This window comes from Maniola jurtina, chromosome 8 (assembly GCF_905333055.1).
Source record: "Maniola jurtina chromosome 8, ilManJurt1.1, whole genome shotgun sequence".
Lineage (NCBI taxonomy): Eukaryota > Metazoa > Arthropoda > Insecta > Lepidoptera > Nymphalidae > Maniola > Maniola jurtina.
This window is the reverse complement of record NC_060036.1, coordinates 13,392,899-13,418,147: the sequence shown is the minus strand read 5'-3', so window position 1 is coordinate 13,418,147 and position 25,249 is coordinate 13,392,899. Positions and strand designations below refer to the sequence as shown.

At 36.9% G+C, this 25,249-nt stretch overlaps 1 protein-coding gene and 1 long non-coding RNA gene across 2 annotated transcripts in view; both read left to right on the top strand.

The window, feature by feature from the left end:
• Positions 1-25,249, top strand: part of LOC123867369 (centaurin-gamma-1A) — a 307,921-nt gene that overhangs the window by 231,855 nt on the left and 50,817 nt on the right. The window contains exons 2-3 of the mRNA XM_045909371.1: positions 18,157-18,303; positions 19,045-19,130. Of these exons, the coding sequence (XP_045765327.1) occupies positions 18,157-18,303; positions 19,045-19,130 (233 nt within the window). The remainder of the gene's footprint in view (positions 1-18,156; positions 18,304-19,044; positions 19,131-25,249) is intronic.
• LOC123867400 lies at positions 21,526-25,145 on the top strand. Its single transcript, XR_006796408.1, has 3 exons — positions 21,526-21,630; positions 23,279-23,283; positions 25,134-25,145. It is a non-coding gene; the product is annotated as an uncharacterized LOC123867400 (long non-coding RNA).

Sequence of the window (25,249 nt, the reverse complement as noted above, 5' to 3'; positions counted from 1 at the left end):
TTGTACTCCTTTTGATGGTCAGAATAAAATAACTTTGAACTTGTTGAGAGACATCTCCAATCTTCAATATTCTGGAAGCTTATTGCGAAAACGTTTATTGTAAAAACGGGCATTACAAGTCTATTTTTACGGACGTTTGACAGACAGATATACAGACAGAAAGTAATCCTATAAGGCTTCCATTTTTACTCTAGAGGAACGGAGCCCTAAATATTACGTAATTCTGCCGTATTCAATTGCTACCGTAACCGCTAAAGTTAAACCGACGGTTAGCGACGGTTGACCTTTAGCCAGCAGATGCTAACTTAACTACACGCTGCCTTAACTAGACAAGTAGACATGTGACATTTATGCACGTGCCTGGGCACTCTAGGTATTCCAGCGTTGCACAATTTACTATGGTTTAAGTGTTTTACCATTTGCGGCTAAATTGCTGAAAATGCTTTTGCATTTTGCTTTTCATTCTACTTCCATGAAGCAACGTGCATTATTTCCGGATTGTTTTAAAAGTTTCGAAAAGTAGGTAGTTACACAGACTTTCCTTAAGTTCCTTCTGGTTTTCTTTCCGAAGCGTTTCCCTTACAGAAAAAGACTTTTCCTTTCCCGATTTCGGTATGATTTTCGCAGTTTTCCGACTCCATGGTAACAATCGGAAAAGAAAATGTTCTCCCTTTTGGAAGAAAATGCTTTTGGAAGGAGAAATGAAAAGGAACTTCCAGTTTTTAGAGATTTTTGTAATAAAGTATAGTGTCCTTAATAATAATCACCTGTGATTGGCTAACATTCTCTTATTATTGGCTAAAATGTTCAGTTGCAACAAGTGTACGAGTACCTTAAATTGAGCCAATTACAACAATTGCGATTGTAGCAATGACGTGATAATCAAAACTTCCGTATTAGGCCCCCAGGTTTGCACGACGCGCGTATCTATCAGACTACGTCGTTATTCGTCATCGTAGATCGACGAGGCAATTCGAGATTCGAGATCGGAGATGGTAAATGTAGCAATGTTGAATCAATCGTCAATCGTCACTAACCATCCATCCTCCTTATATAAAATATAAAAATGTTACTACTTATGTCCATTACCTATAAGACTTTGAAACCATCGAACCGATGTTTCATTACAAAGGCAATAATGCGAAGATGGTTATAGACAAAATAAAATAAAAAAACAATGCATTAGGCATAGGCACATTATTTTTTAGCCCAGTAGGTACCCCACGCTAGGTATCCGGTAGTTTACAAAATAGATCATCAAAGTCAATGCTAACTTTTCTTCGAATAAAAACTTTAGCTAGTTAGACTGAACAAACCGTATATTGCATGCTTAATGCAGAAGACCAGAACACGTCTCACATAAAATAATTATTATCTAAATAATTTGAATGAATTCAGAAGATCTTACAGTCCTGATTCGTATTAAATTATTATCAAAACGGTCACAGGCGTCATCCGTCTAAATTAAAAACCAATAAAGAACATGACACCGCGATCTAAAAATTATCGACACAAAAGCTTCCTTTCAATACAAGACGTATACAGGCTGCTCTAAAATCATTCTTCTTCCAACAAAACAATAAATAAAAGAAAACATCAAAACATATCATTAAGAGCGTGCGAAATACACCCCGTTTGCTTGGAGAAAAAAAAATGTGGGCGTCACCATGGTAACCGACGATAAATGACTTAATAATGATCCGGCAGACCGAGAAATTCACGTATCGGAAAACATGTAATTATGAACAAACTTGCATAAGAGGGCGGGGATTTTGAAAGAGAAATTATTAGTGATGTACATACACAATGTGTTATCGATAGAATTAATTTCAACAAGGTACTCGTGTAAACAAATTAGGTATTGTTATTTTTATATAATACAAGAAATTTTAAAATAAAGAAGAAATTTCATATTTGATTTCTAAAATTACAACTTTTTTCTTTTCAAAAGTATTCTAAAAGTTGACAATCACAATATTTAAGATTGATCCAATCAAACATTAATTTTTATGATCCGTTGTAAAAAAAGAGTTCTTTTGTTATCGAAAATAGACAATGTAGGTCAAAAGAAAGGACTATAAAATTTTACGATGTTTACGGATATTGTACACTTACTTAATTGTAAACCTAGGATTAAGATTAGATAACTTTGTAGGCTATCATCTTATCTAAGAAAGAAGAAAGAAATAATGAAAGTTCGATGACCTCTTTGATTTTATCTACTAACATTATCTGATATTTTAAATAGATTATTGGAACTCAGATAATAATTTGGATTACTTTTGACAAAATTCAACGATTAAAGGAAGTATAATTAAACTAATACCAATGAAGTAGATTGAAAGAAGTTCAGGCGTCGCGTAACAAAAGTAAAACTTCTACGCATTTTTCTATGAAAGTAATTCTTGGTAGAAGTAGGTATATTATATTTTTATCTCCACACATATCCGTTTCATTCCAGTCTGTCTGTCAATATGAAGAAGTCAAGTGATATGAGTCTTTTCTCATTCTACTCCCCAACGTCCTTAAAAAAAGTTCATCAAAAGCGCATGATTTTATTTCAAAATAATTATGCTCATACAGAAAAAAACCCCGAGGTGGGATGTTGCAGTAAACTACTTAATCAGAAAAAATTCGGAATTTATCGATTACAAAAATCTCGATTTTCTCGGCCCTAATCAAGATTAGGGCCCTGTATACAAAGATTGCATTATCTTTTCGCGAGGCAAAGGGATCTTCGCACAAAGGGCACTCTGAGATGGCAGATGTTCAGACTGGGTACAGGTATATCAGGGCAGATGTAAGTTACATCTTGTATCTGACAGCGTATTGTTCGTTTTAATTAAATTACTGCTCTTGAGATGTTCTTCAAGTGGTTTGCAAAATTGCTTTTTTTGTGTCTTCAGATTTTGGAGGTCTCTTTACATTTATCTGAATATAAAATGCCAACTAACTGACTGACATATTTTTAGAAACTTGAGCTTTTGCATCTGAGTTATCTCTATAACGTAGACTAGTAATTTTGAAGATATAAATGAGATTTGAGATAAAGCCGAAATATTTTGTGGTTAAGTGCGTGACTAGATAGTATTTATGCTAAGCCACTAATCAGAACTAAAACCTCTGCCTTTTTAAAGAGAAATCATAAGCAAGTTTAAAAACTATACTCGTTTCCTAAACAGAAAAGTAATAACTAGCAAGCAAACAAATCACCTTTTGATATCTTTTCATCGCCGTCGTTGTCTCAAACAATAGCTTTTTGGCATAAGTCTCTTGCAAGAATCTTTGACTAGGACGATGTTTTGCTATAGCGGGTCCTAGCGACTAGCTTGAGATCATCTGTATAGATCATATGCATGAGTGGGGGTCGTTCTACGCTGCGTTTTCCGCTGTGGCGTCGTCATTGAAGCACCTTGGAACCCCAACGTCTATGGGTTCTTTGAACTATGTGCTCCTTATCGCAACATAAGTACCTATTTTTGTTTCGGTATAGAAGTTCTCGGTCAAAAACCCAACAAAAACCGAACAACGGAGAAAGAACTAGTATTGTATTCCAAACAAATGATTAATTGCTGGATGATTCTTTACTTTTCCCTCCATTATATTAAAAATTCCCATAAAACAACAATATAACCATACAAAACCTTACACTCGGCGACAATGCACTTGTACCACCATACATTCTAATTAAGTTAGAACCATATTGTCTGTTTGCCCACTCTCAGTCATAACTCACCAGTGGGCCCGCCCGCGTCGTGACGCGCCCGCCCATTTATGATTTAATTGCCCATATTATTTATTTACGGGCATAAATAACTAGTATTAACACTCGTATTGCTGACACACCTTTAGCCCGCACAAAAAGCTTTTAATGTTAGATTCTTGAAAATTTTGTAGAGTCAAAACTTTTTGATTTTTTTATTATAATTGGGTACCCTATAGGTTTTCTTGACAGACACGATAGACGGGTAGACGGACAGACGGCAGACAGACAGACATGATACAACAAACTAATCCTATAAGGGTTCCATTTTTCCTTTTCTGGTACGGAACCCTAAAAATGCATGAGATAGATTTTGAAACATTCTGTAGTATCGTAGGAAATAGGTTTTTGCTCACGTCTACTGTACTACTTTCAGATTTCACAGTTCAGAAACTATTTATCGATGAAATTGCGAATCGCGAAGCAATTTCACGCGAAATATTTACTCGTACATTTTCTGGAACGTTCGGAAAGGGTTTGAATAAAAACTACCGTATAAAGGTGATTGCACACGGTCGTAAAAGCCGTAAGGAGGCGCAAGAACCGCAAGAGTTAAGTCATAACTGAACTCTGCGGACGTTATCAGAACTTCTTCTATGCACCCAATGTGACCGACTTTTGCTGCACATGCATTTTCAGTACTAATAAATGTGTCCCTTGAACTTTTGCGGCTTTTTGGTTTCTACAAAAGCCGCAAAAACCGTTTACGGCTCTTGTGGGTCATCTCTTTGACAACGATTACATTAAGGATCCGTCGATCGTGAAATTAAAAGTGCCCTAGGATTAGCACGACTTTATGCACAGACAGTTAATACGCTGGTACAATCTTGTTCCCCTTGACTGGATTGCGCTATTTTTAAGGTCGATTGCATCAGGTGTGCCGTAGAAATGCCTGAGCCGAAGTAACATCAATGCCGATCTCTGTGGACGTCATCAGCATTTATTCGATGCACCCGATGCGACCGACTTTTGCTGCTGATATTACACCAATTTTTAGTACCTATTAAAAATGACTTTACTCTCTTGAAACTTCTCTTGATCTTTTGCGGCTTTTACGGCTCTTGCGGCTCTTGTGGGTCATCTCGTTGACAACGATTACCTTAAGGCGCCGTCGACCGTGAAATTAGAAGTGTCCCAGGGTTAGCACAGGCTTTATTAAAGAACAATTAATATGCTAATGCAATCTTCTGTCCCCTGGGGAATGGATTGCTACTTTTTTAACGCTTGATAGTTACAATCTTTTTTATCATCGATGGCTTACGGTCATTTACAGAAGGTAATAATATTATGATCTCCCAGTCTCATGGTTAATGTGTCTACATCATTGAGCTTGATTGGTTTGAATATTCAGATGAGAACCAACCAAATTACGTTTGTTTTGAACGCGTTATGAATAGACTCCATTCAAAGCGAAAATAGGTACAGTCAATAAAGCTAGGTCCATAGTCGCTTGTACAGGCAGGTGAAAACCTTTGTTGCTTACTGTAACTATACCTATTTGATATGTTCTCTTCACTACTCTGCCGTCCTAACGAAGAGAGCAATAACTAGGTTTCGACTACTTTCGAGATATTCGCGGTTATGATTAGCTACTTACAAATCGTAATATTACATATTGCAGTTTTGATAACCAACAGAACCGAAACTACTGAAGATACAAAAAAGACGTCTAAGGCGAAAATATAGAGCTCATTTTCCTGATTACGGATATGGTCTTAAGTCAATTTGCCCAAAAACTTGACTTATTGCACTCTTTGTTAGGACGGCAGTACTTTAACCTCGTCTTCTATTACAGTACGAAGTCAAAACCCACGCTCCGCTCAGAAAACCCAAGTTTAACTTTGTCGTAACTTAAGACGACCCAAGTTTAACTTTGTCGTAACTTAAGACGAACTGGAATTACAGAGTGGAGGACTTTAATTTAAAGTATGCAGACTTACTGAGCACCTCTGAAACTTAATTATCTTGGCGATTTAATTAATGCACTATCCAACCAACCTAGTTTGGCCCTAGTGTTTAACTTAAGCACTAGAATAACAGTTCTAGGTTTGCATACAGTTCAAACTCAAAGCAATCAATCAATGAAAACTTTTTACTTATCTATGAACTCATACGTAGATGTAATGGTTTGTCCTTCAATCACGCCGCAACCTACCGCAACTTTAGAAAACTAAATCCACGCAGATGTATTCGTGGGCAATGATTATTAGCTTGTAAAATTTTATCTAAAGTGGACAATGTGCAGTATAAAGGTCATAGCTCATTAGAGCCTCCCGGCACCCGACCTGCACCGCCTCGGCCTGCGCGGTTGTATTCACCACGTGGATTTCTAATTCTATTCTTTTTCATACGCTCATCATGTCAACTCCGAGCGAGGCGTTCTGCTGAAAAACGTTATGGAGTTGATGTACTGAGTATGGGCTAGAGGTGTCAAATATGGTTACATTTACATATCTTAATACTAACGCTAGTTACTTAAAAATATTGAATATTTTTTACGATAGAATATATTCCTAAAAAAAATAAAAAAAAATTGAACTTCCCTTCATACTTTTACGGGCTTAGGACTGTCTAGTTCACACACTAGGCGTACTTAAAAGTTCATTTAGGATCACTTTGTTGTCTGTCTGTTTGTTTGTCCGTCCGTCCGTCGTGTCTGTCAAGAACCTAGACCTACAATCATGAAATTTGGCAGGCAGGTAGGTCTTACGTAGCCTAGTAGTCACCTGCCTGTACAATGTACATTCTAAAACAGATTTTTATTTAATTGTACTTCCCGTTCACCTACAATCATGAAATTTGGCAGGTAGGTAGGTTTTATAGCACAAGTAAGATACTATACCAAGTGGAGTATCATATGAAAGAGCTTTACTTGTACATTCTAAAACAGATTTTTATTTATTGTTTTTACAATAGAATATTATGTAAACCATAAAAAGCATGGATTTGACTCGCTTCAGCAATGCGCGAGGCTGCAATTGCTATTACATAATATTGTTATAAGTGTAAATTAAAAAATTATAACACCCCCGACAAGTGAAGGTTACAGTAACTAGAAAAAAGCTGATAAAACTTTCATACGGCTGAGCCGATTTTCTTGGACTATAGCAAAGAACACTTTCGATCAAGCCACATTTCAAACAAAAAAAACTAAATTAAAATCGGTTCATTAGTTTAGGAGCTACGATGCCACAGACAGATACACACGTCAAACTTATAGCGCCCCTCTTTTTGGGTCGGGGGTTAATAAACAACTGAACACTTGAAAAGAGCAACCGCCGAGTTTCTTGACGATTCAAAAGCACTTGTAAAATGTAAAAGTTTACTTGAATAAATATACCTACCTATATTTTATAGTATATTTATTAGTACAGCTACAAGGTTACAGTTACAAAAACAAATAATAGGTTCTCGTTGTTAGCACCCTTCCGATACAGAACCCTGAAAAACATAGAGAAATCCCGAACTTAAGAAAGTAGGTACAAGTTTGTCAATAGGTACATTGAAAATATTATTAACTATGTCAATTGAAATTATTTCATCACGCTAAAACAGGTACAAAAATCTAACAGGCCAAGCACGCCGAAGCTATAACGGACACTTGGATTCTATGGCCACCTTCCAGCTCCATCATGAGATTCTGGATATGATCTATATTCACTCTAAAGTACTTGTCAAGGCAAATCCAACGAGACCAAACACGACCGAGTTACCCTGTTCAGAAGTTGAGAAATTTTATGCCCACCCGGTTCCATCATCAAACCACCGATATGGTACCATAATTATTGCATTGTAATCGAAGTTAAATATCTGATTACTGTTTCAAATTTCAACTCAATCGGTTAGAAAAACTAATCTGAAGTTGAGTTGCAAGAATTAACCACATAAACACTAAGTAGATAGGTATTTACTACTTACTACTTAAAAAGAAAACATAGTAGCTAATTCATACGTGTTATAAAATTATGCACATATTTCCAAAAACATCAACTAGCACTTTACGTACCTAACTACCTAACCTATAAATAATAACTAACGCACGACACAAATCTATCTACGAAAAACGAAACAATTAATTATCCACATTCAAAATAATTATCGACACTCACGTTGACAAATAAATAAACTGCAGTCCTGATTTAATAGAATACGAAAACCTAGATAAATAATTTATTCTATCGCAGTATTCCACATTCGAACCAATCTCGGGTTAAATAGGCAAAATACTAAAAATGATGTAACAGTTACGCAATATCCAATATTTTTATTATTACTGTTGTGACTTGTGAGTTGTGACGTAGGCGTAGATCGTAGCTGTATCTTTAGCAAACGCCTCGTCAAATTTAAAAGCAATTCTAATGCTAGTAAGAATTTCTATTTTTTTTAAATTACTATATTTTGTAATCAATATGGGGTTTAATGAAAATCTAATATCCTGAATATTTTTCTATATTGAATATGTATTATAGATAAATTATTTTTTGACACCACTAGTATGGGCGTATGCCCATAGAATAAAGTATGCCTATAATATAAAGAATACTAATCGAAATACCTCAAGTCGAGGCGGTGCAGGTCGGGTGCCGGGTGGCTCTAATGAGCTATGACCTTTAGAGATATTTATTACCTATTACTTTGCTATTATTAAATGCACTGAAAATTGATATATATTGTTAATTTTTTTTATTATGCAAATATGTTGCATGGTTGATCTCTATATATTTTTTTTGAAATTATGACTACTGACTGATCCATCAACATCCAACGGTGCCCCTTGGATCTAGAAAACTGAAATTTTTCTCAGAGGTTTTCTTTAAAATCTAGACAAGAAATAAGGCAGAATTTTTTAAAATTCCCACGGGATCGATGCCGCGGGCGGTTGCTAGTGTAGTAAACAAATGCGGTTTAATAGAACAAAATAATCTTCCAAGCAGACTAAAGTAAGAAGTAGCTATATACCATTCTGACATAATTACCACATTCCTACTTAATTGAAATGTTCTAGTATTGCCAAGAAGTGAATCCCGCTAGACACGTAGACCGTATTCATTGCGACAGATACGGAGAAATGTTATTAACAGGGCTCCTCCGTCACTTACTCCATACAATCGTAGTCCCAATTTCATTTGAATACTAAGCAACCAAAGTCTATGAAATTTTGCAGACATATTCTAGAAACTAATATCTGTGCCTGTGGTGTTTTAGATTTTTCTAAAAATATGTAGTTTTAAAATTACAGGGGCTCAAAGATATGTATGTGAATTTTTAAGACCGCGTAACTTTGAAACCGAATATTTTATCGGAAATCTGGAAAACCACAGGCATAGATATTAGTTCCCGGAACGTTTCTACAAAATTCCATTAAGTATGATTGGTTAGTATTCCAATGAGATACGAACTACGTTTGTATGGAGCAAGTGACGCAGAGACCCCTCTTACGTATGATTACAAAGTTTGCTTGTAATTATATTGTGGTATATAAAAGGCTAATAATATTAATATCATCATGATGATTAAAGTTGGATTGAGTCGGAAAAAACTAGTTTTTTTCAGAAAAATCATAATTGACGTAGTTACTTAATGCTTACTAGTATAAAACTATAAACCTCATTATTTTAAAATATTATTATACATCCTCACAGCCTAATTTTATCAGTAAGGCGATAAAAAGAAAACGAAAGTTTTTTTTATCCTCTGCATATCTCTTCCATCTGCGATCAGTCCTTGGACTATGAACAGATTTGAGGACCGTTAATGTTTTAACAGTTGAGGCTTTGCACATCCAGCGATGTGACATCACTTCAAGATGAAGTATTACTATATGCTGGCCAATCTTGCCCTCTTAAGGCGGAACGTGCTGTAACTGGCATCCAGAAGTTGGGCTGCTAGGCTGTTTTTATGGCCCACAAGTCTCTGTTTGTAGGCCTCAAGTGACCTGTCTATTTCTTCCTTTACTGTGGGGATTTCTGTGTATGCATGCACTTCACTGTTTAGCAAACGAAAGTAACACAACTATTTTCCACCTCCTTGACCCTTTCTAGCCGGAAGGATGCCGGCTGGCGTGAAACTGTCCCATTACCCCCCATTACGTCCCTACTCCCTTCCGATCCGCGCCCCAATCCGGTGTTACGAGGCTTCGGAGGTCAATCCACGCGTTTATATTCAGAGAGGAATAAAACTGATCGCATACTGATTAGCACGTCACCGTCTTAGAATTCATTGTACTCGCAAAATTACACCGGAATTCATAGTCATGATTGGGGCTTCTTTAGAGGACGATTCAAAGGACATTTATATCCATAAAGTCCTCTAAAGAAGCCTTTATCTTGACTATGAACTCCAATGTTAATGTGCCGTACTGGAAATCCGAATAACATCTTCGAACATCCTAAAAAATCTAGAAAACCTCATCAGATTCAGTAAGCACGACATTTTACTCTTCTTCGAGTGTTTTTGATTTTCAACACAGATAAATGCAGTCATTCGCATTTGCAGTAATAAGCAGTACGTTGCTTACGGTGCACAGGTATGTTACTTTTGGCTTTGATTGATGACAGCATAGATGAAATTTATTTGAATTTAAAAAATCTGCGGGAATAATAACGCTCATGAAGGCTTAAAAAAATAATATCGCTAGACCCATTATTACACAGCTGATGGCTTTACTTTTACAATTAAATATTTATAAAATAACTAGCTCAGACGACATTACCACAGCATATTCGTGTCACGCTTCGAATGTGACTTTCGCTTCCAAACGATAAAATGATGTATGGGCACTTATTATTTTGAAAGCGGCTTGAGTCGAGACTTGAATCTTTTGTCTAATGTGCGATCAGTATTATTTGGCGTCAAATGAAGCGTTTATATTCAGGGAATAAGATGCTGCTTTTTCGGGTGCCAGCTTTGCATGATGATATCACATAATGTCGTTTTACAAATCTTTTTTTTCTTACCTTCAACTTACGAGGACCCTTATATTAGTCAGGATTGGTAATGGCTCAATTCCGGACCTTTTAGATCTGCTAATACATATTTCCTTATTGTTTTGATCGGACGGAGATACGGAAAGAGCATTTGACTTTTCACAAGTATTGGTAATCCATAATATCCATCTGTCTGCTACCTTGTCACGACTCATCCGTTCATCCGATTTGGACACAGAACCTGGGATAGAGATAGTTTACATCTCGGAGTTTACTGGAGAATAATACTCACAGTACTGGAAAGTAACGTAGGCTACTTTCATCCTGGAAAAACAAAGAGTTCTCACGGGAGTAAAAAAACCTAAATCGACGCGGATGAAGTCAGTGGCATTATCTGACATCTAGCTTAATATTTTAGAGCGGAATGAAACGATGCTCCTCTTAGAATTTTCAATTTATTCAAACTCAAGGAAAATTCAAGTACCTAAAATACAAATTGTAACTCAAACAATAATTATGTGACCTCCACAAAACATTCGTCTACTAACTACTTCTCTTTGAAGTTCGAGATTCATAAAGGTCACTACAAAATAATAATACGACAAAATTACACAATGAAGGCAAAACTATTCTCGTACTCAAAGAGGACCTTATTGTACAATATTTATGTCCATTGTCCGGTCTTAAAGTGGACTATTTCCTACAAAATACAAGGCAGATGTATACCGCGCTCTATTTTCGGTAAGCATTGATGTCTCTCGGCTGTGATCCAACAGAAGGTTGCGTCAGATTTATGTCCACGTACGGCATTATTTGTCTCTTTAGAAATATTTTTGTCTTCATTCAATGATTATACGGCTGTCGAACTAAATTTGTAAATGTATGTCGCCTGCGCACAAAAAATTGAAAAATAAACTGCGTTGAAATTATTTAATTTCTTATTTAAGATGACTTTTCTGGTAGGTATTCTAAAATTTGTTTTAATATCAATCCTAAGTAGATGACGTCCGCGACTTTTTTCGATTTTCCGGGATAAAAAGTAGCTTGTGTCCGTTTCTGGGATGCAAGTGACAAATTTCGAAATTGGTTAAATGAATGTTGACCTTAGAAACTTGTGTAGTATAGTCACCACTTTCGAATCTTGAAGTACTAGTAGGTAAACCAGTAATCCCAGTAATTGATTATACTATAAGGTTAGCTACGTAACAGGATCTCAGAGGCGCCTAGTATTCACACAGGATAATGTTACAGTGTGCACTCCGTTAAAAGGAACGCTTTTAGTGTACGATTACAATCTTTGCGAATAATGTTTGCTGTTCGTCTGAAGGGGATATCCTTTTATATGAAAATAAATGTGTAAGTGATATGAAAGACTCGAGTGCAGAAAATGTGGAATCTTAAGTGGTTTGCCAACGGACTATAAAATTGAATCTCACTGACCAATATTGAAAGGCAGAAAAAAAATATATAATTATAAAGTCGTTCTGGACCCTTAACATTGTATTTATTAGTAAATATATTTTAATAGTATTAAAAAAATCGTATCGTATTTGGCGACGTCTTTTGTATTTTCGATCTTGAGAAGTTGTATCTTTTACGTATTTTGAGAAAAAACAAAAAATACTTTTTCGACTTACTGCTATTATTCGTTACTGTCTAGCTAGTGTCTATGCTGTGGCACAAAATTGTTCTAAATTACAATTCACAATACAAATGTAACTTATCAATTTATCGTAATTTTCATAATTTGTCAATAGTTAAGAACAATGTAGCATTAAATTGATTACTCGCTCTATGATTTCGACATTGAGAATAGATCGCGAATAGATTAAGGTTAGACATCTGCAAGGTCGGTTATTGTCATTACAAGGTTGGTGCAATATTTCTTGTTCTCCTTCTTCTTTCAAAAGCTTTGACTTTGTCTTTGAATTTGACTTTGAATTTGACAAGTGTGTAATTTTTTAGTTCAATGATATTGGAATTGCTAGTTCTTAGATGGATAGATGAAATTTTATTCCACACAAAAAGAACCACAACACAAAAGGAAGAAAGAAAAAACAATTGCGTGTAAAGGCGGCCTTATTGCTTAGGGCAATCTCTACCAGGCAACCTTTGATGAAAGGAAAATTAGTTAGTGTTCGATAATAGATGATAATATGACTTGGGTTCCACACATAGCTAACACTGGTATGCGTATTAGAAGACTTATTTACATTTTTAAAACCCTACGCGCAGTATGTAGTACGGATATGTTAATCAAGCTTTATAAATCCCTTGGCGAATGTGTCCTCAGCTACTGCATCTGTGCCTGGGGTGGAGCTGCTAAAACGCATAATCTTGAGGTTGAGCGGGCTCAACGCGCCTTGCTCAAAGTCATTAAGTTTTATCCGTTTATCTTTCCAACTACAAGATTATATGAAGATTGTGACGTACTCTCGGTAAGAAAACTCTTTATCTACCAGACTCTGCGCAGATATCACAGTGAAGCGGTTCCACTCCTACCTGCGAGTACAAGGAGAATCGACAGATGCCCTGTACCTGCAGTCAAGAGTAGTTTTAGCGCGTAGACAGTACGACTTTCTTGCACCCTTCTTATATAACCTACTAAAAAAAAGAACATTGAAAGATATGACGAATAGAGACTTAAAAAGCTATGTCAAAACATGGCTGAAGAAATACGACTATGAGAATGTCGAGAAATTATTCTGCAAAAAGGATTAACAAATTAAATAAATGTAATTATTATATTTTATATTTCTTTTCACGCGCAAACGCACTCAAACTCGCACACACACACACACTCACACACACACACACACACTCACACTCACACACACACACACACACACACACACACACACACACACACACACACACACACCACACACACACACACACACACACACACACACACACACTACACTACACAAATCTCTTAGAATTGTAACAATCTATCTTTAAATATTAAGTATACCTTTAATTACGTGTTTTCAATTTAAACTTAATTTAATTATTATAAGTGGTTATATTATATTGTGCTGTACACTATTTATGGGAAGACACTGCCTCCTGAAACACAGTTTTCACTTCATCAGGAGGCAGGGCCTCACACCAAAGTCTGTAAATAATGTTCTGTTCAGATAATAAAGATTTATTTATTTATTTATTTATTTATTAGGTACCACCACGCAGAAGTAGTGTTCTTGTAGGCAGGTAGGATATTTTAGGTTTCAGTATCCGAAGGAGTTACTAAATAGTGCTACTATACTTTAAGAGGGGTCTCTCCGTCACTCGCTCCATACAAAGCTAGTTCGTCTCTCATTGGAATACTGACCAATCACACTCAATGGAATTTTGTAGAAACGTTCCGGGAATCTATGCCTGTGGTTTTCCAGATTTCAGTTCAAATACTCGGTTTCAAAGTTACGCGGCCTTAAAAATTCACATACAAATCTTTGAGCCCTTGTAATTTTAAAGCTAAATATTTGTTAGAAAAATCTAAAACACCAAAGGCACAGATATCTGTGCCTGTGGTGTGTGGTGTTCTAGAATATGTCTGCAAAATTTCATGGACTTTGGTTGCTTAGTATTCAAATGAAATTGGGACTACGATTGTATGGAGTAAGTGACGGAGAGAGCCCTGTTAAGTTTCTCCGTTTCAGAATCAGTATCAGAGCGGACTAGTCAGTACCAATATCAACAAACCCTTTAATAAGGACGTACATATTCATACGAAGCGCATTCTCACATGGCTCCTAATTATATATATGTATTATACTATAATAAATACTACAATATGAATATAGTGCAGAGGCGTGTTCTGCTTCCACTCGAAATGCTCTGCAAAATGCACTAATGAGTAATTTCGCGCCTCACTAACATCGCGGTTACTAAACGAGCGAGAATGTGAGAATTGAGTACCTAACTACCTATTCTTTAGATTTTTTTTTTCGGTCCGTACGTCCGTCCGCCCGACAGACAGACAGATAAGCAACAAAGTGATCCTATCAGGGTTCCATTATTTTCTTTTGAGATAAGGAACCGTAAAAAGGAACCCTTATAGGATTACTTTGTTGTCAGTCTCTCTAGCTGTCTGTCTGTCCGTCCGTCCGTCCGTCGTGTCTGTCAAGAAAACCTATAGGGTACTTCCCGTTGACCTAGAATCATGAGGCAGGTAGGTAGGTCTTATGGCACAAGTAAAGGAATAAATCTGAAAACCGTAAATTTGTGGTTACATCATGAAAAATACCCGAGTACGGAATCCTCGGTGCGCGAGTCTGACTTGCACTTGGCCGGTTTTTTGAAAATCTGGTTTTACTCCTAGCTTTTTTACAAAGATATTTTTTTGCTGTGGCTAGTGGCCCCGCTTATTCACCGCTGCTTTTGTGGCTTTAATTTGAGTGCTAAACTGAAGCGCAGTGAATTTATCTTAACTTAGTAGTCAGTGCAGCTTTTATTAACCTTTGTTCCTTTTAGCGAGAGAATGTGTGTTTGAATTCATTAATTAGACAAAACTTATTAACAAGTTCTGAATTAAATTCAGTTAGTTGCACTGTTTAGTGGTTTGGAAATGGAAAGTTTACATTATTATTTACAAGTTGATGCCCGCGACTTCGTCTACGTGGATTTAGGTTTTTTAAAAATCCCGTGGAAACTCTTTGATTTTCTGGGATAAAAAGGTGCCTTTGTCCTTCCTAGGGATGTACTCGAAATATAATCTGAGTTATTTAGCTAAAGCCTTATGTATTGCTATACCTGAATGCATGATATGCATTTATTACCTGAAATTCAGCGTCTAAACCTACTTTTAATGAATGCAAAATATTAGGTATTTTGTCGCATACTCGTTTGCCTTTATCGAATATTTAACTAAGAACCTTTATAAAACTTTGGGAAGTCGCTAAAAAACCAGCAAGAATAGCTTCGACTAGGGGATTTAATGAAGAGAAATTATGTTCAGTACAAAGATGTGATTAGAACGGTCATTTCCAGCTTCAATGGAGGGAAGAGGCTCATGGTTTCTACTTTCCATCGTGTGATAAAAAGCGGTAACGCGTGGCGCCCATTACGCAATTTGAGCTTGGACCTCTCTGCCATTTGTCTCACTCCATAAGAGACGCCTCCATGACACCAGCGGTGCAGAGATAGATAAAGATTTATTCTAAAAACCGGTCAAGTGAAAGAAAGAAAAATGTTTATTAGAGACAAAAGACCTAACTATGACCTAACTAAAACCTAACTAACCTAACTAGTCTTAAGAGGAGTTTATTTGTAGTGCGCTCCAAACAAACGTAGTTTGGCTCTCATTTGAATATCAACCAATCAAACTCAATGAGTAGTTAGGTACGTTCTAGGAACTAATATCTGTTTTTGTGGTTTGCAAGATTTCCGTTAATATATTGTAGTTTCAAAGTTACACGGGGCTAAGGGATTTACATGCACACCCTTAAACTCGTGTAATTTTAAAACTTCTTATAACACTATACTCTATCCACGAAGAAAAGTTAGTGTCACGTATCCCACACAATTAATGACAAAGAAAAAACCAATTTGTGTTGTTTAGAGTAGCTTGAACTGCAGTTTTGAGTGGCCAACCAATCGCAAATATGTTTCCAAAAAACATTCGAAATTCAATTCGAAACTGTTTTCAAAAAAGATTCGAAATCCAATTCGAAACCATAGTTTCGTTAGTTGGTGAGTCGAAATGGTTATCCCCACTGAGTTATTGTCTTTTATCATTTGTATGGGATAACGTAACAGAGCCCTATACCACACTCTACCGTATAAAAACACAGTAAGTAAATAACATATTATCCTTACTTTGTGCTTATACTAACTTCTCTCCGTGGATAGAGAGAGATAGAAGCTCATTTCGTGGCCACATCAAATGATCGCGTTAGAGGCTTAGCGCGCCAGCTTAGCGAGACAAATCAGCGAACGCGTTCGCCGGACAATAGCGAAACTTACTAGCCATTGTTATACATTCCTCCGACCACGAGAAAAAACCTTGCTACAAATCACAAGACCGAGCTTGCTCAATAGGTAAGAAACCGTATAAGAATGAAGAAAGAACCCTTTTTTGATACATATCTGTAGAGAATAGAGTGAACTAACACAGTTCCGTTTGAAACGAATTGAGAACGATAGACGAAGAATAAAATTCATTGTTTTATTTTAAATTTTTAACCCCCGACCCAAAAAGAGGGGTGTTATAAGTTTGATGAGTGTATCTGTGTATCTGTCTGTGGCATCGTAGCTCCTAAACTAATGAAGAGATTTTAGTTAAGTTTTTTTTTGTTTGAAAGGCGGCTTGATCAAGAGCGTTCTTAGCTATAATCTAAGGCTAAGACGATTTATGTCAAACATTATACGCTATGGTGACGTAAAATCAATGAAAAATAGAGCTACTTTAGGACAACCTGTTAAACTAACATTTGACGCCTGCCAGTGACGTCGAAAACTAAGTTTATTTTTCTCTTTTTAAAAGAATATTACTTATTAGCCATGCTAATCATGACTAATACTCCCCTTTCCCCTCCAATTAAGCATAAAGCGTGTGCCAGGAGTGGGTACGACAATAGTGCAACCGGTGGGGTTTGAACCGCCGACCTTTCGGAATTCAGTCAGCTCCTCAACCGTTGAGCTATCGAGGCTCTAAAGTTCCCCTGTCCTGAATGTAGCTAAAGTCGAAAGGAACTTTTGAGACTTGTTATTATAAATCGTGTAATAAATAAAGGGTTACAAAGAAAAACCCGTCCTATCAACATCGTGACATGACCTGGCACTTCAGACCTCGTCTCGTTTTAAGTTCTTAACACTCATTTCACACATTTACGACGTCGTAAAACCCCCATCGAAAACACTAATGGGCGGGCTATTTTCGTGTATGAATTTATAATTCGTGGCCCCATGGCGGTTGGGGTCTTTCGGACCTCGTGATTTATTGGCGGGTTGTTGGCTATAAACGTAATTTAGTGCGGGAATTTGGATCAGTGATCAGAATTAACACGTGTTAGTTTTATTGGGTGGTTTATGTTGTTAGTATGGGTTAATCACTTCTTACATATTTTAACCTATGCATTAAACGAATTCTCGGGATTTTTACATGACTGCTCAAAAAAAGAAGTATTATACTTTAGGGTGTATGTATGTGATGACTAGCTGATTTCCGCGATCCTTTGTTCGTGGTGGATATAGGTTTTTAAAATCCCGTGGGAACTCTTTGATTTCCCGGGATAAAAAGTAGCCTGTGTGTTAATCCAACCCGGCTAGCATGGGCAGTAGATAAAAATTATATCCCTGATTATATCCACGTTATAATCTATCTCCATTACCAGCCAGTTCTGTCCATTAGTTTTTGTGTGAAACATACACATAACACACAAACTTTCAATATTACTATGATAATTTTTGAATACCAGAATGGATTTTTAAAAAGCTTTTTAACGATTTTTCTCGTCTTTTCAGATTCTTTCGTCAACAGTCAAGAATGGACGGCGTCTCGGGGTGTGACGGAGTTGCGAGTTGGTGTCTTAGGCTCCCCGGACAGTGGCAAATCAGCTTTAGTGCACAGATACTTAACTGGGGCGTACATGCAGGAAGAAAGTCCAGAAGGTATGTTTATTATTTTCAGTTTCAATAAGATAAAGGATAATTAATTATGTTTAAAGAAACTAATGGTTAAGTAATCACTGCCATCTAGTGACGAGTAGTTGAGAGAGTCTAATTAGCGCCATCTATGTCGAATAGAAAAACTAAACGTTAGCGCATTCTAGTTGAACTTTTAGAACTGTTATGCTAATTATAACGTAGTGTAGCATGCTCATTATAGATGGCGCTAATTTTGTTTTTGAGATTTCTGCATAGATGGCGATAGTAGTACAACAAATGTTTTAAATAATATTTAATTTACTAAAGTTTCTTAGAATGAGATTTTGAGCCTTTTAACTTTTTATGGAATCCTTGAATTTAATCATAGTTAGTAGGTATTTTTCTTCGGATTTATTTCCATATTCGTTTTTAATTCTCAATTTTATTCGTTAATATTCAAATGAGAATCTAACTACGTTTGTATAGACTACTACTAAACACGACTACTACCCGCGAACTGCCGATAGATAGCGATACATATTACATCCCCGTGGGAACTCTTTGATTTTCCGGGATAAAAAGTAGCCTATGTGCTAATCCAGGATATTATCTATCTCCATTCCAAACAGCCAAATCTGTCCAGTAGTTTTTGCGTGAAGGAGTAACAAACATATACACACACACAAACTTTCCCCTTTATAATATTAGTGTGATAGTGTGATTAGTGTGATGTGATGTGAAGTGTGATTAAAGTTCGTTTTGCAGGCGGCAGATTCAAGAAGGAGGTGATAATCGACGGCCACAGCTACTTGCTTCTCATCCGGGACGAGGGCGGGTCCCCCGAGATGCAGGTCAGTGAGCTAATTGATTGTCTTCTAATATATTTGGCATATTTATTGGCGTCACCTTACGTACGGGTCAGAGGTATCTGAAACCGGATTGGGTACTTTAGGAAGGCACCTACCTCGTTAACATATGCTGAAGGGACATTAATAGGACCTTGGACTGTAGTAATAAAATTATGTGATGTTTTGTTAAGCGGTATTTTATGGGGCTACAATTCAAAAAGAGGGGTGTTATAAGTTTGACGTGTATATCTGTCTGTGGCGTCGTAAGCTCCTAAACTAATGAACCCATTTTAATTTAGTTTTTTTTGTTTGAGAGGTGGCTTGATCGAGAGTGTTCTAGCTATAATCCAAAAAAATCGGTTCAGCCGTTTAAAAGTTATCAGCTCTTTTCTAGTTACTGTAACCTTCACTTGTCGGGGTGTTATAAATTTTTAATTTACGCTTGTTATTAAAGAGAATAATTAAATAAAAATCTTTTTTACTGATCCGCCCCTTAGATAACTTCATGTTGAAAGTGAAACACCGCTATTCAGTTGATTTTACAAAAAAAAAAACGGTCTGTGACCAAAAATACCAAAAATTGTTTTTTTTTTTTGGAATATGAAATACCTAACTCACTTTAATAGATATTTTAATAGAGATTTTTGTATTCTGAATCCCAGCAATGATTTTTTTTTTCGTTTCCAATTAGTCCATATGCGATTGGCCCTCCGGCCATAATCAGATTTGGGGAGTTGTGAAAATTTGTTTGAAATGCTGTTAGCTGTTGTTGTTAGAAATGCCAACAATCAAAGAGGATCCCAGCAATGATGACAATAAAACAAAATAACGACATTTTCTCTTTACGAGTGTTGGCTGACTGACTGACTGATCAGGCTAAAGTTAGGTATGCCGATAGCTATTGTGACGTAGATATCCCCTAAGAATTTTGAAAATTCGACCCCTAAGGGGGTAAAAAACGGGTTCGAAGTTTGTGAAGCGGACGATGTTGCGGTTATAAGCTAGTATGTAAATACATAATAGCAAACAATATGAAAGAGCCATTAAAACTTAGCAGTACCTAGCCTTTATAGAGCGAATCGATAAGAGCATCCTGGAAGACGCGTTTCCATTGTTACTGTACGTCACGTTGCCAGAGAAAATATTCTTACTACTACCTAAGTAGGTATGTAATCTAAGACAGTTTTATAATATTTTTAGTTTCTACGATGCAGCTAGTGCACTAAATGTGAAATTGAAGCTTACATGACATGAGCTAGTAAAATTGTGTCATTCGACAAACTAGTGATTTGATATCAGAGGCCTACGCGCCACACACACACACACACACACACACACACACACACACACACACACACACACACACACACACACACACACACACACACACATTACACTGTAGTGAGTGAGTTTGTACTGTAGTGATCTTAACATTGGCATTCCGAAGCAGTGGTAGATGCTTTTGACGATTCAAAAGAACTTGTAAAAGTTTAATTGATAATAATATTTTGAATTTTGAATTTTGAATTGTAGTTTGATAGCTACAGTGTGACAATCCCAATCATCTGATTGGCTGACATTCTCACAATCGGCCATAACTTTTGCAGTAAGAATACCATAGTATTATCATAAATAACAGCTACGTGCCACGTTTAATTTGATGATTTTGAATATTATCGATATTTAGAAAATCTCGATTAAGATTGTAGCAATAATTGTACAGCTTTTCGAGAATCGACCAGGTGGGATATATGCTTTAATTTGAAAACTACTCAGAGCTATATTACTTTACAATGTGCATAATTCTATCATTTAATATGGACAAGAAAGTTACACTACAGACTCTAGAGTCTGGTCTTAAAAAAGTCGTGACGTTCTAAAACATTGGAACCAGACATTTCTATAGTAGGTCAGTGGAGCTAAACTTTTGGCTTGTAAATGTTTAAACAGTTTCCTTTGATAACAAGTAGATACTAAATCCAAATCACACGCCACTTACTGTACGTTGATGGTACTATGTGATATCTCAAGTGTCAACAACAACTGTAAAAAGTTTCTAGCCAATCGGATGAACGATAGTCCTAAGTCCACGCGGACGAAGTCGCGGGCATAAATAAATAAGTAAGGCTTTTATTTACTGAGGGTGTACACTTCAGTTTGTCAGTATGAATTTAAAATTATTAAATAGGAACTCTTTGATTTTCCGGGATAAAAGTGGCATATGCCTTTCCCTGGGATGTATCCCAAGTCTGTGCCAAATTTCATTAAAATCGGTTCAGCGGTTGGGCCGTGAAAACGTAGCAGACAGAAAGACAGACAGACACACTTACGCATTTATAAATTAATTTTGCAGTATGAATATTATATGGATGGATATGGATATGGATGGATAATGGATATCAAGTTGCATTAATCGGCAGCCGTTGTAATACCCCAGTGTCTTTCGACATAGGCCTCTTCCATTCCCTTCCAAAGTGTTCTGTCTTTGGTTTTTCTCTGCCACGTAAAATGCGATAGACTGCGAGTCTATACTAATACTTACTAATAAATAAAATTGAAGTGACTGTCTGTCTGAACGGGCTAATCTTCGGAATGGCTGAACCTATTTTGACGGGACTTTCACAGACAAGTAGAGGATTAACCAAGGAGTAACATACGCTACTTTTTTAACCGACTTTAAATATGGAGGAGTTGTGTTTTTCTACCTAAGCACTGATATCTCCGAGATTTCTGAACCGATTTGCGTAATTTTTTTTAATCGATAGAGTTAAAACCATCCATAACCATAAAAAAATTGGATTCCACGTCCTCAATCCGGATGCTGCAGGGGATCTGATCAATCCACGCGGGTAAAGCTGCGGGCATCATCTATTCATTAATAAATAGGCATCTTGAACAAAATATGTCCACCATCTCTTGATCACACTTTTACTTCAGCTTTACTTCAATAAACGTTTTGCGGATTGTCTTCAAGTCGTAAAATAACGATCCGAGCTGCAAATAACTCTGACTTTGCCATTTTACGTTTACCCTGCGAGACCCGAGGGTTTATGGTGATTATCACAGCTACTGAACTTTAAAGGTTAGATGAACCCTACCTAAGTTGCAGTAAAAGGTAGGTAAGTAGGTACTTGGTACAGTCGCTTCACACCACTGAGTAGATAGTTGTTTCTGTTATCTCTGTTTCAGACTTTTAGAAAATATAAATTATATGAAAATTGACATACCCAATTTATAGGTAGACCTATTTTTATTATTATTCCTTTTATTTATTCCTTTACTTGTGCTATAAGAGCAACCTACCTGCCAAATTTCACAATTCTAGATCAACGGGAAGTACGCTATAGGTTTTGTCGACAGACGGACAGACGGACAGACAGACAACAAAGTGATCCTATAAGGGTTCAAGGTGTCAAGTGCGATTTGGATTTGCACACTCTAAGGGTTCCATAGCATTGTTCTTGGCAAGATATTGTACTTAACACTTTTATGTGCAAAACTGCAAGTTGATGACGGACAGAGCCATATTATGTGATTTAATAAACTAATTCGTTCGTGAGCCCATTTTAAATATTTTTGTTACATAACCTCGGTTTTCGGATTTATACCTTTCCTACCACTTTTCTACCTAGGCATTATTCTTATATTATTCTAGGTCAATGGGAAGTATCGTATCCTACTTAGGTTTAGATTCCCTTTAGAAAGACAAAACCGACAGACAATCCAGATTCTATAAGAGATTCTTTTATCCTTTTTGGTATAGGGCCCTAAAAAATGCACAGTGCGAATTCCGTGTGAAACCCAAAGGTGAAACCAGTCTATTATTATATTTATTGTAGGTAGGTATCATGCGGGGATTAATGTACTTAGGGGTATTGAACTAAACACCTGCAAGTACGTACTCACAGGTTATAACACTTCTAGTGTTTGTCAAATAGTGCCTAGATTAGGTACTTAATGATATACTTACATAACTAGTTCTAAAAGATTAGTCACGCAATGAAAGTACCTATTCCGAGTTCAACTTCCCTACATTGCCATCGTAGGTGTAGACAAATTGACGAATATGAATATGAAATAGGATGTCCGTGTTAACGCAACCTACATACCTAACTACTAGGTAGGTAAGTACATAACACAGCATTCTATAGGTAGTGTACTTCTATCCCGTTTGCGGTAAGCTACTCGGGTAAATATGGGTTGACTAATTTTAGATTGACCCGACTTTAACTTTGACATCTCTTTAACCCTGATCATCTATAACAGAACCAGAAAATGATTTTTAGGGTCCATAACAAAACAAGAAACCCTTACAATTTACAATAGTTTTTTCAGTCTGTCTGTAGGAAGGTTAGATAGGCATATCATGGCAATTTTATTTAATTCCTAAGTAGATATATACAGTGTTTTTTTTAACTGGGACAGCACGGGGAAATCCAAAACCGTAGGAGATACAGGGAAACTGTCAGAGGAAACTTCAGCTCAGTGAAAACAATTTTGGCATAGTCAATTTTTTGGCCAAGCGTGAATTGTCCATGAAAATCAATGAAATAGACTAAATTTTTTTAATGCCGATCGACTCAGTTTCACGTAAGAATCATTTCATTGTATGGAAAGAAAAAAATCAGGTCAGCAGAAGCAATCGGGTTATGAGGCGGGGAGGGCGCCCCGCACACCCGCACGTCACCGATTGCCATCTCGACCAGTCGCGTAGTAGGTATATTTATGACTCATAATTTTTTTACCAGCTTCATTTTACCTGAAGTAATTTTCTCTGATCTTGTAGCAATGTTTTCATAGGCTGAAATAAATGACGTCACACTTGCTTGCCTACATAATTTATATTTAGAGTGCTATATCAGGGCACCCTTTGGGTCCGACCCGTCAACCCTAATATTGTGACGTCATATTATTTTGTCAGCACATTTAAGCCAGTACTGGGTAGAATTTTCTTCTAGAGATGGACCATTTCCCAGATCATCATCATCATCATCATCATTGTCAACCGATAGACGTTCACGATGGTACGGAACCCTTCGTGTGCGAGCTCCACTCACACATGACTAGCTTGTTTATGAATGGCCATTGGCCATGTCTCATATTATGTCCCGGCCACATTAACGGCCAACAACGCGATGTTCAACGGCGTTTCCCGTTAAACGTAGATGTAGCCACGATCAATGTACAACGGCATTCACAATACCGTTTGGCGTTAGACGATTTTAACTAAAATTCAATTGGCATTAACCGTTCACGTGTGGTCACTCAGTTTTACGCGTTGATTATCGCGATAATTATGGCGTTGTTGGGCATTGACGTTAACCTTAATGTAGCAGCACATAACAAAAATGGAGCCTGTAGGCACTATGAATATTAGTAATGTAGGAAAAAAATATAAGCCTAATAAAATCTTTTCAAAAATCATAGGTAAGGTTCCACAGCCCCGGGCGTTTCCGCGTCCTATCCTGTCTCTATTGTGAGCCAGCACGCCACAGTACGCAGATAATTACGCCCTACTTTCATCACTAACTCCTCACTTTTCATATTTCTCCCGCTTGTTTAGTTTTATTTTGTCAGTTCCTGCTTTGCTGTATAACTCTCCAACGAGTATCTACTCATTCGACGGCTACAATACCTAATACCTACTAGGTACCTATTTACTTGAATTTACATGACTTGTTGCTTGTATCTCACACATCTAGAAGAGCTATTTGATTTTTGAGCGTCAGTGAGTAGATACATTATTATCATTAGGTAAAATGTAATTTAAACAAGAGAAATCGGAAAACTGAAGCCCAACATACTTGTCGTATCTAACAAAACTATTAGGCCATCATAGATCATAGGATACACAGTTTACCAAATGGGCAGAAGCTTTCAACCAGCCTCAGGTTATTTCACCGTCGCGTCGCATCCTGACCCCGATACGTCTCTTTGCGACCGGTAATTGCGGCCCACTTCCATCGGGGAACTCTTTTCCACATTTTTAGGGTTCCGTATCTCCAGTTCAGGGACGTGTTGCCTAGTTGTGACAACGCATATCAATCGGTTATGATTGTTAAGCAGCGTTGACCCAAGTCGGTAACTGGATGGGTGACCGACTTCAGGAGTCCGAATTTAGC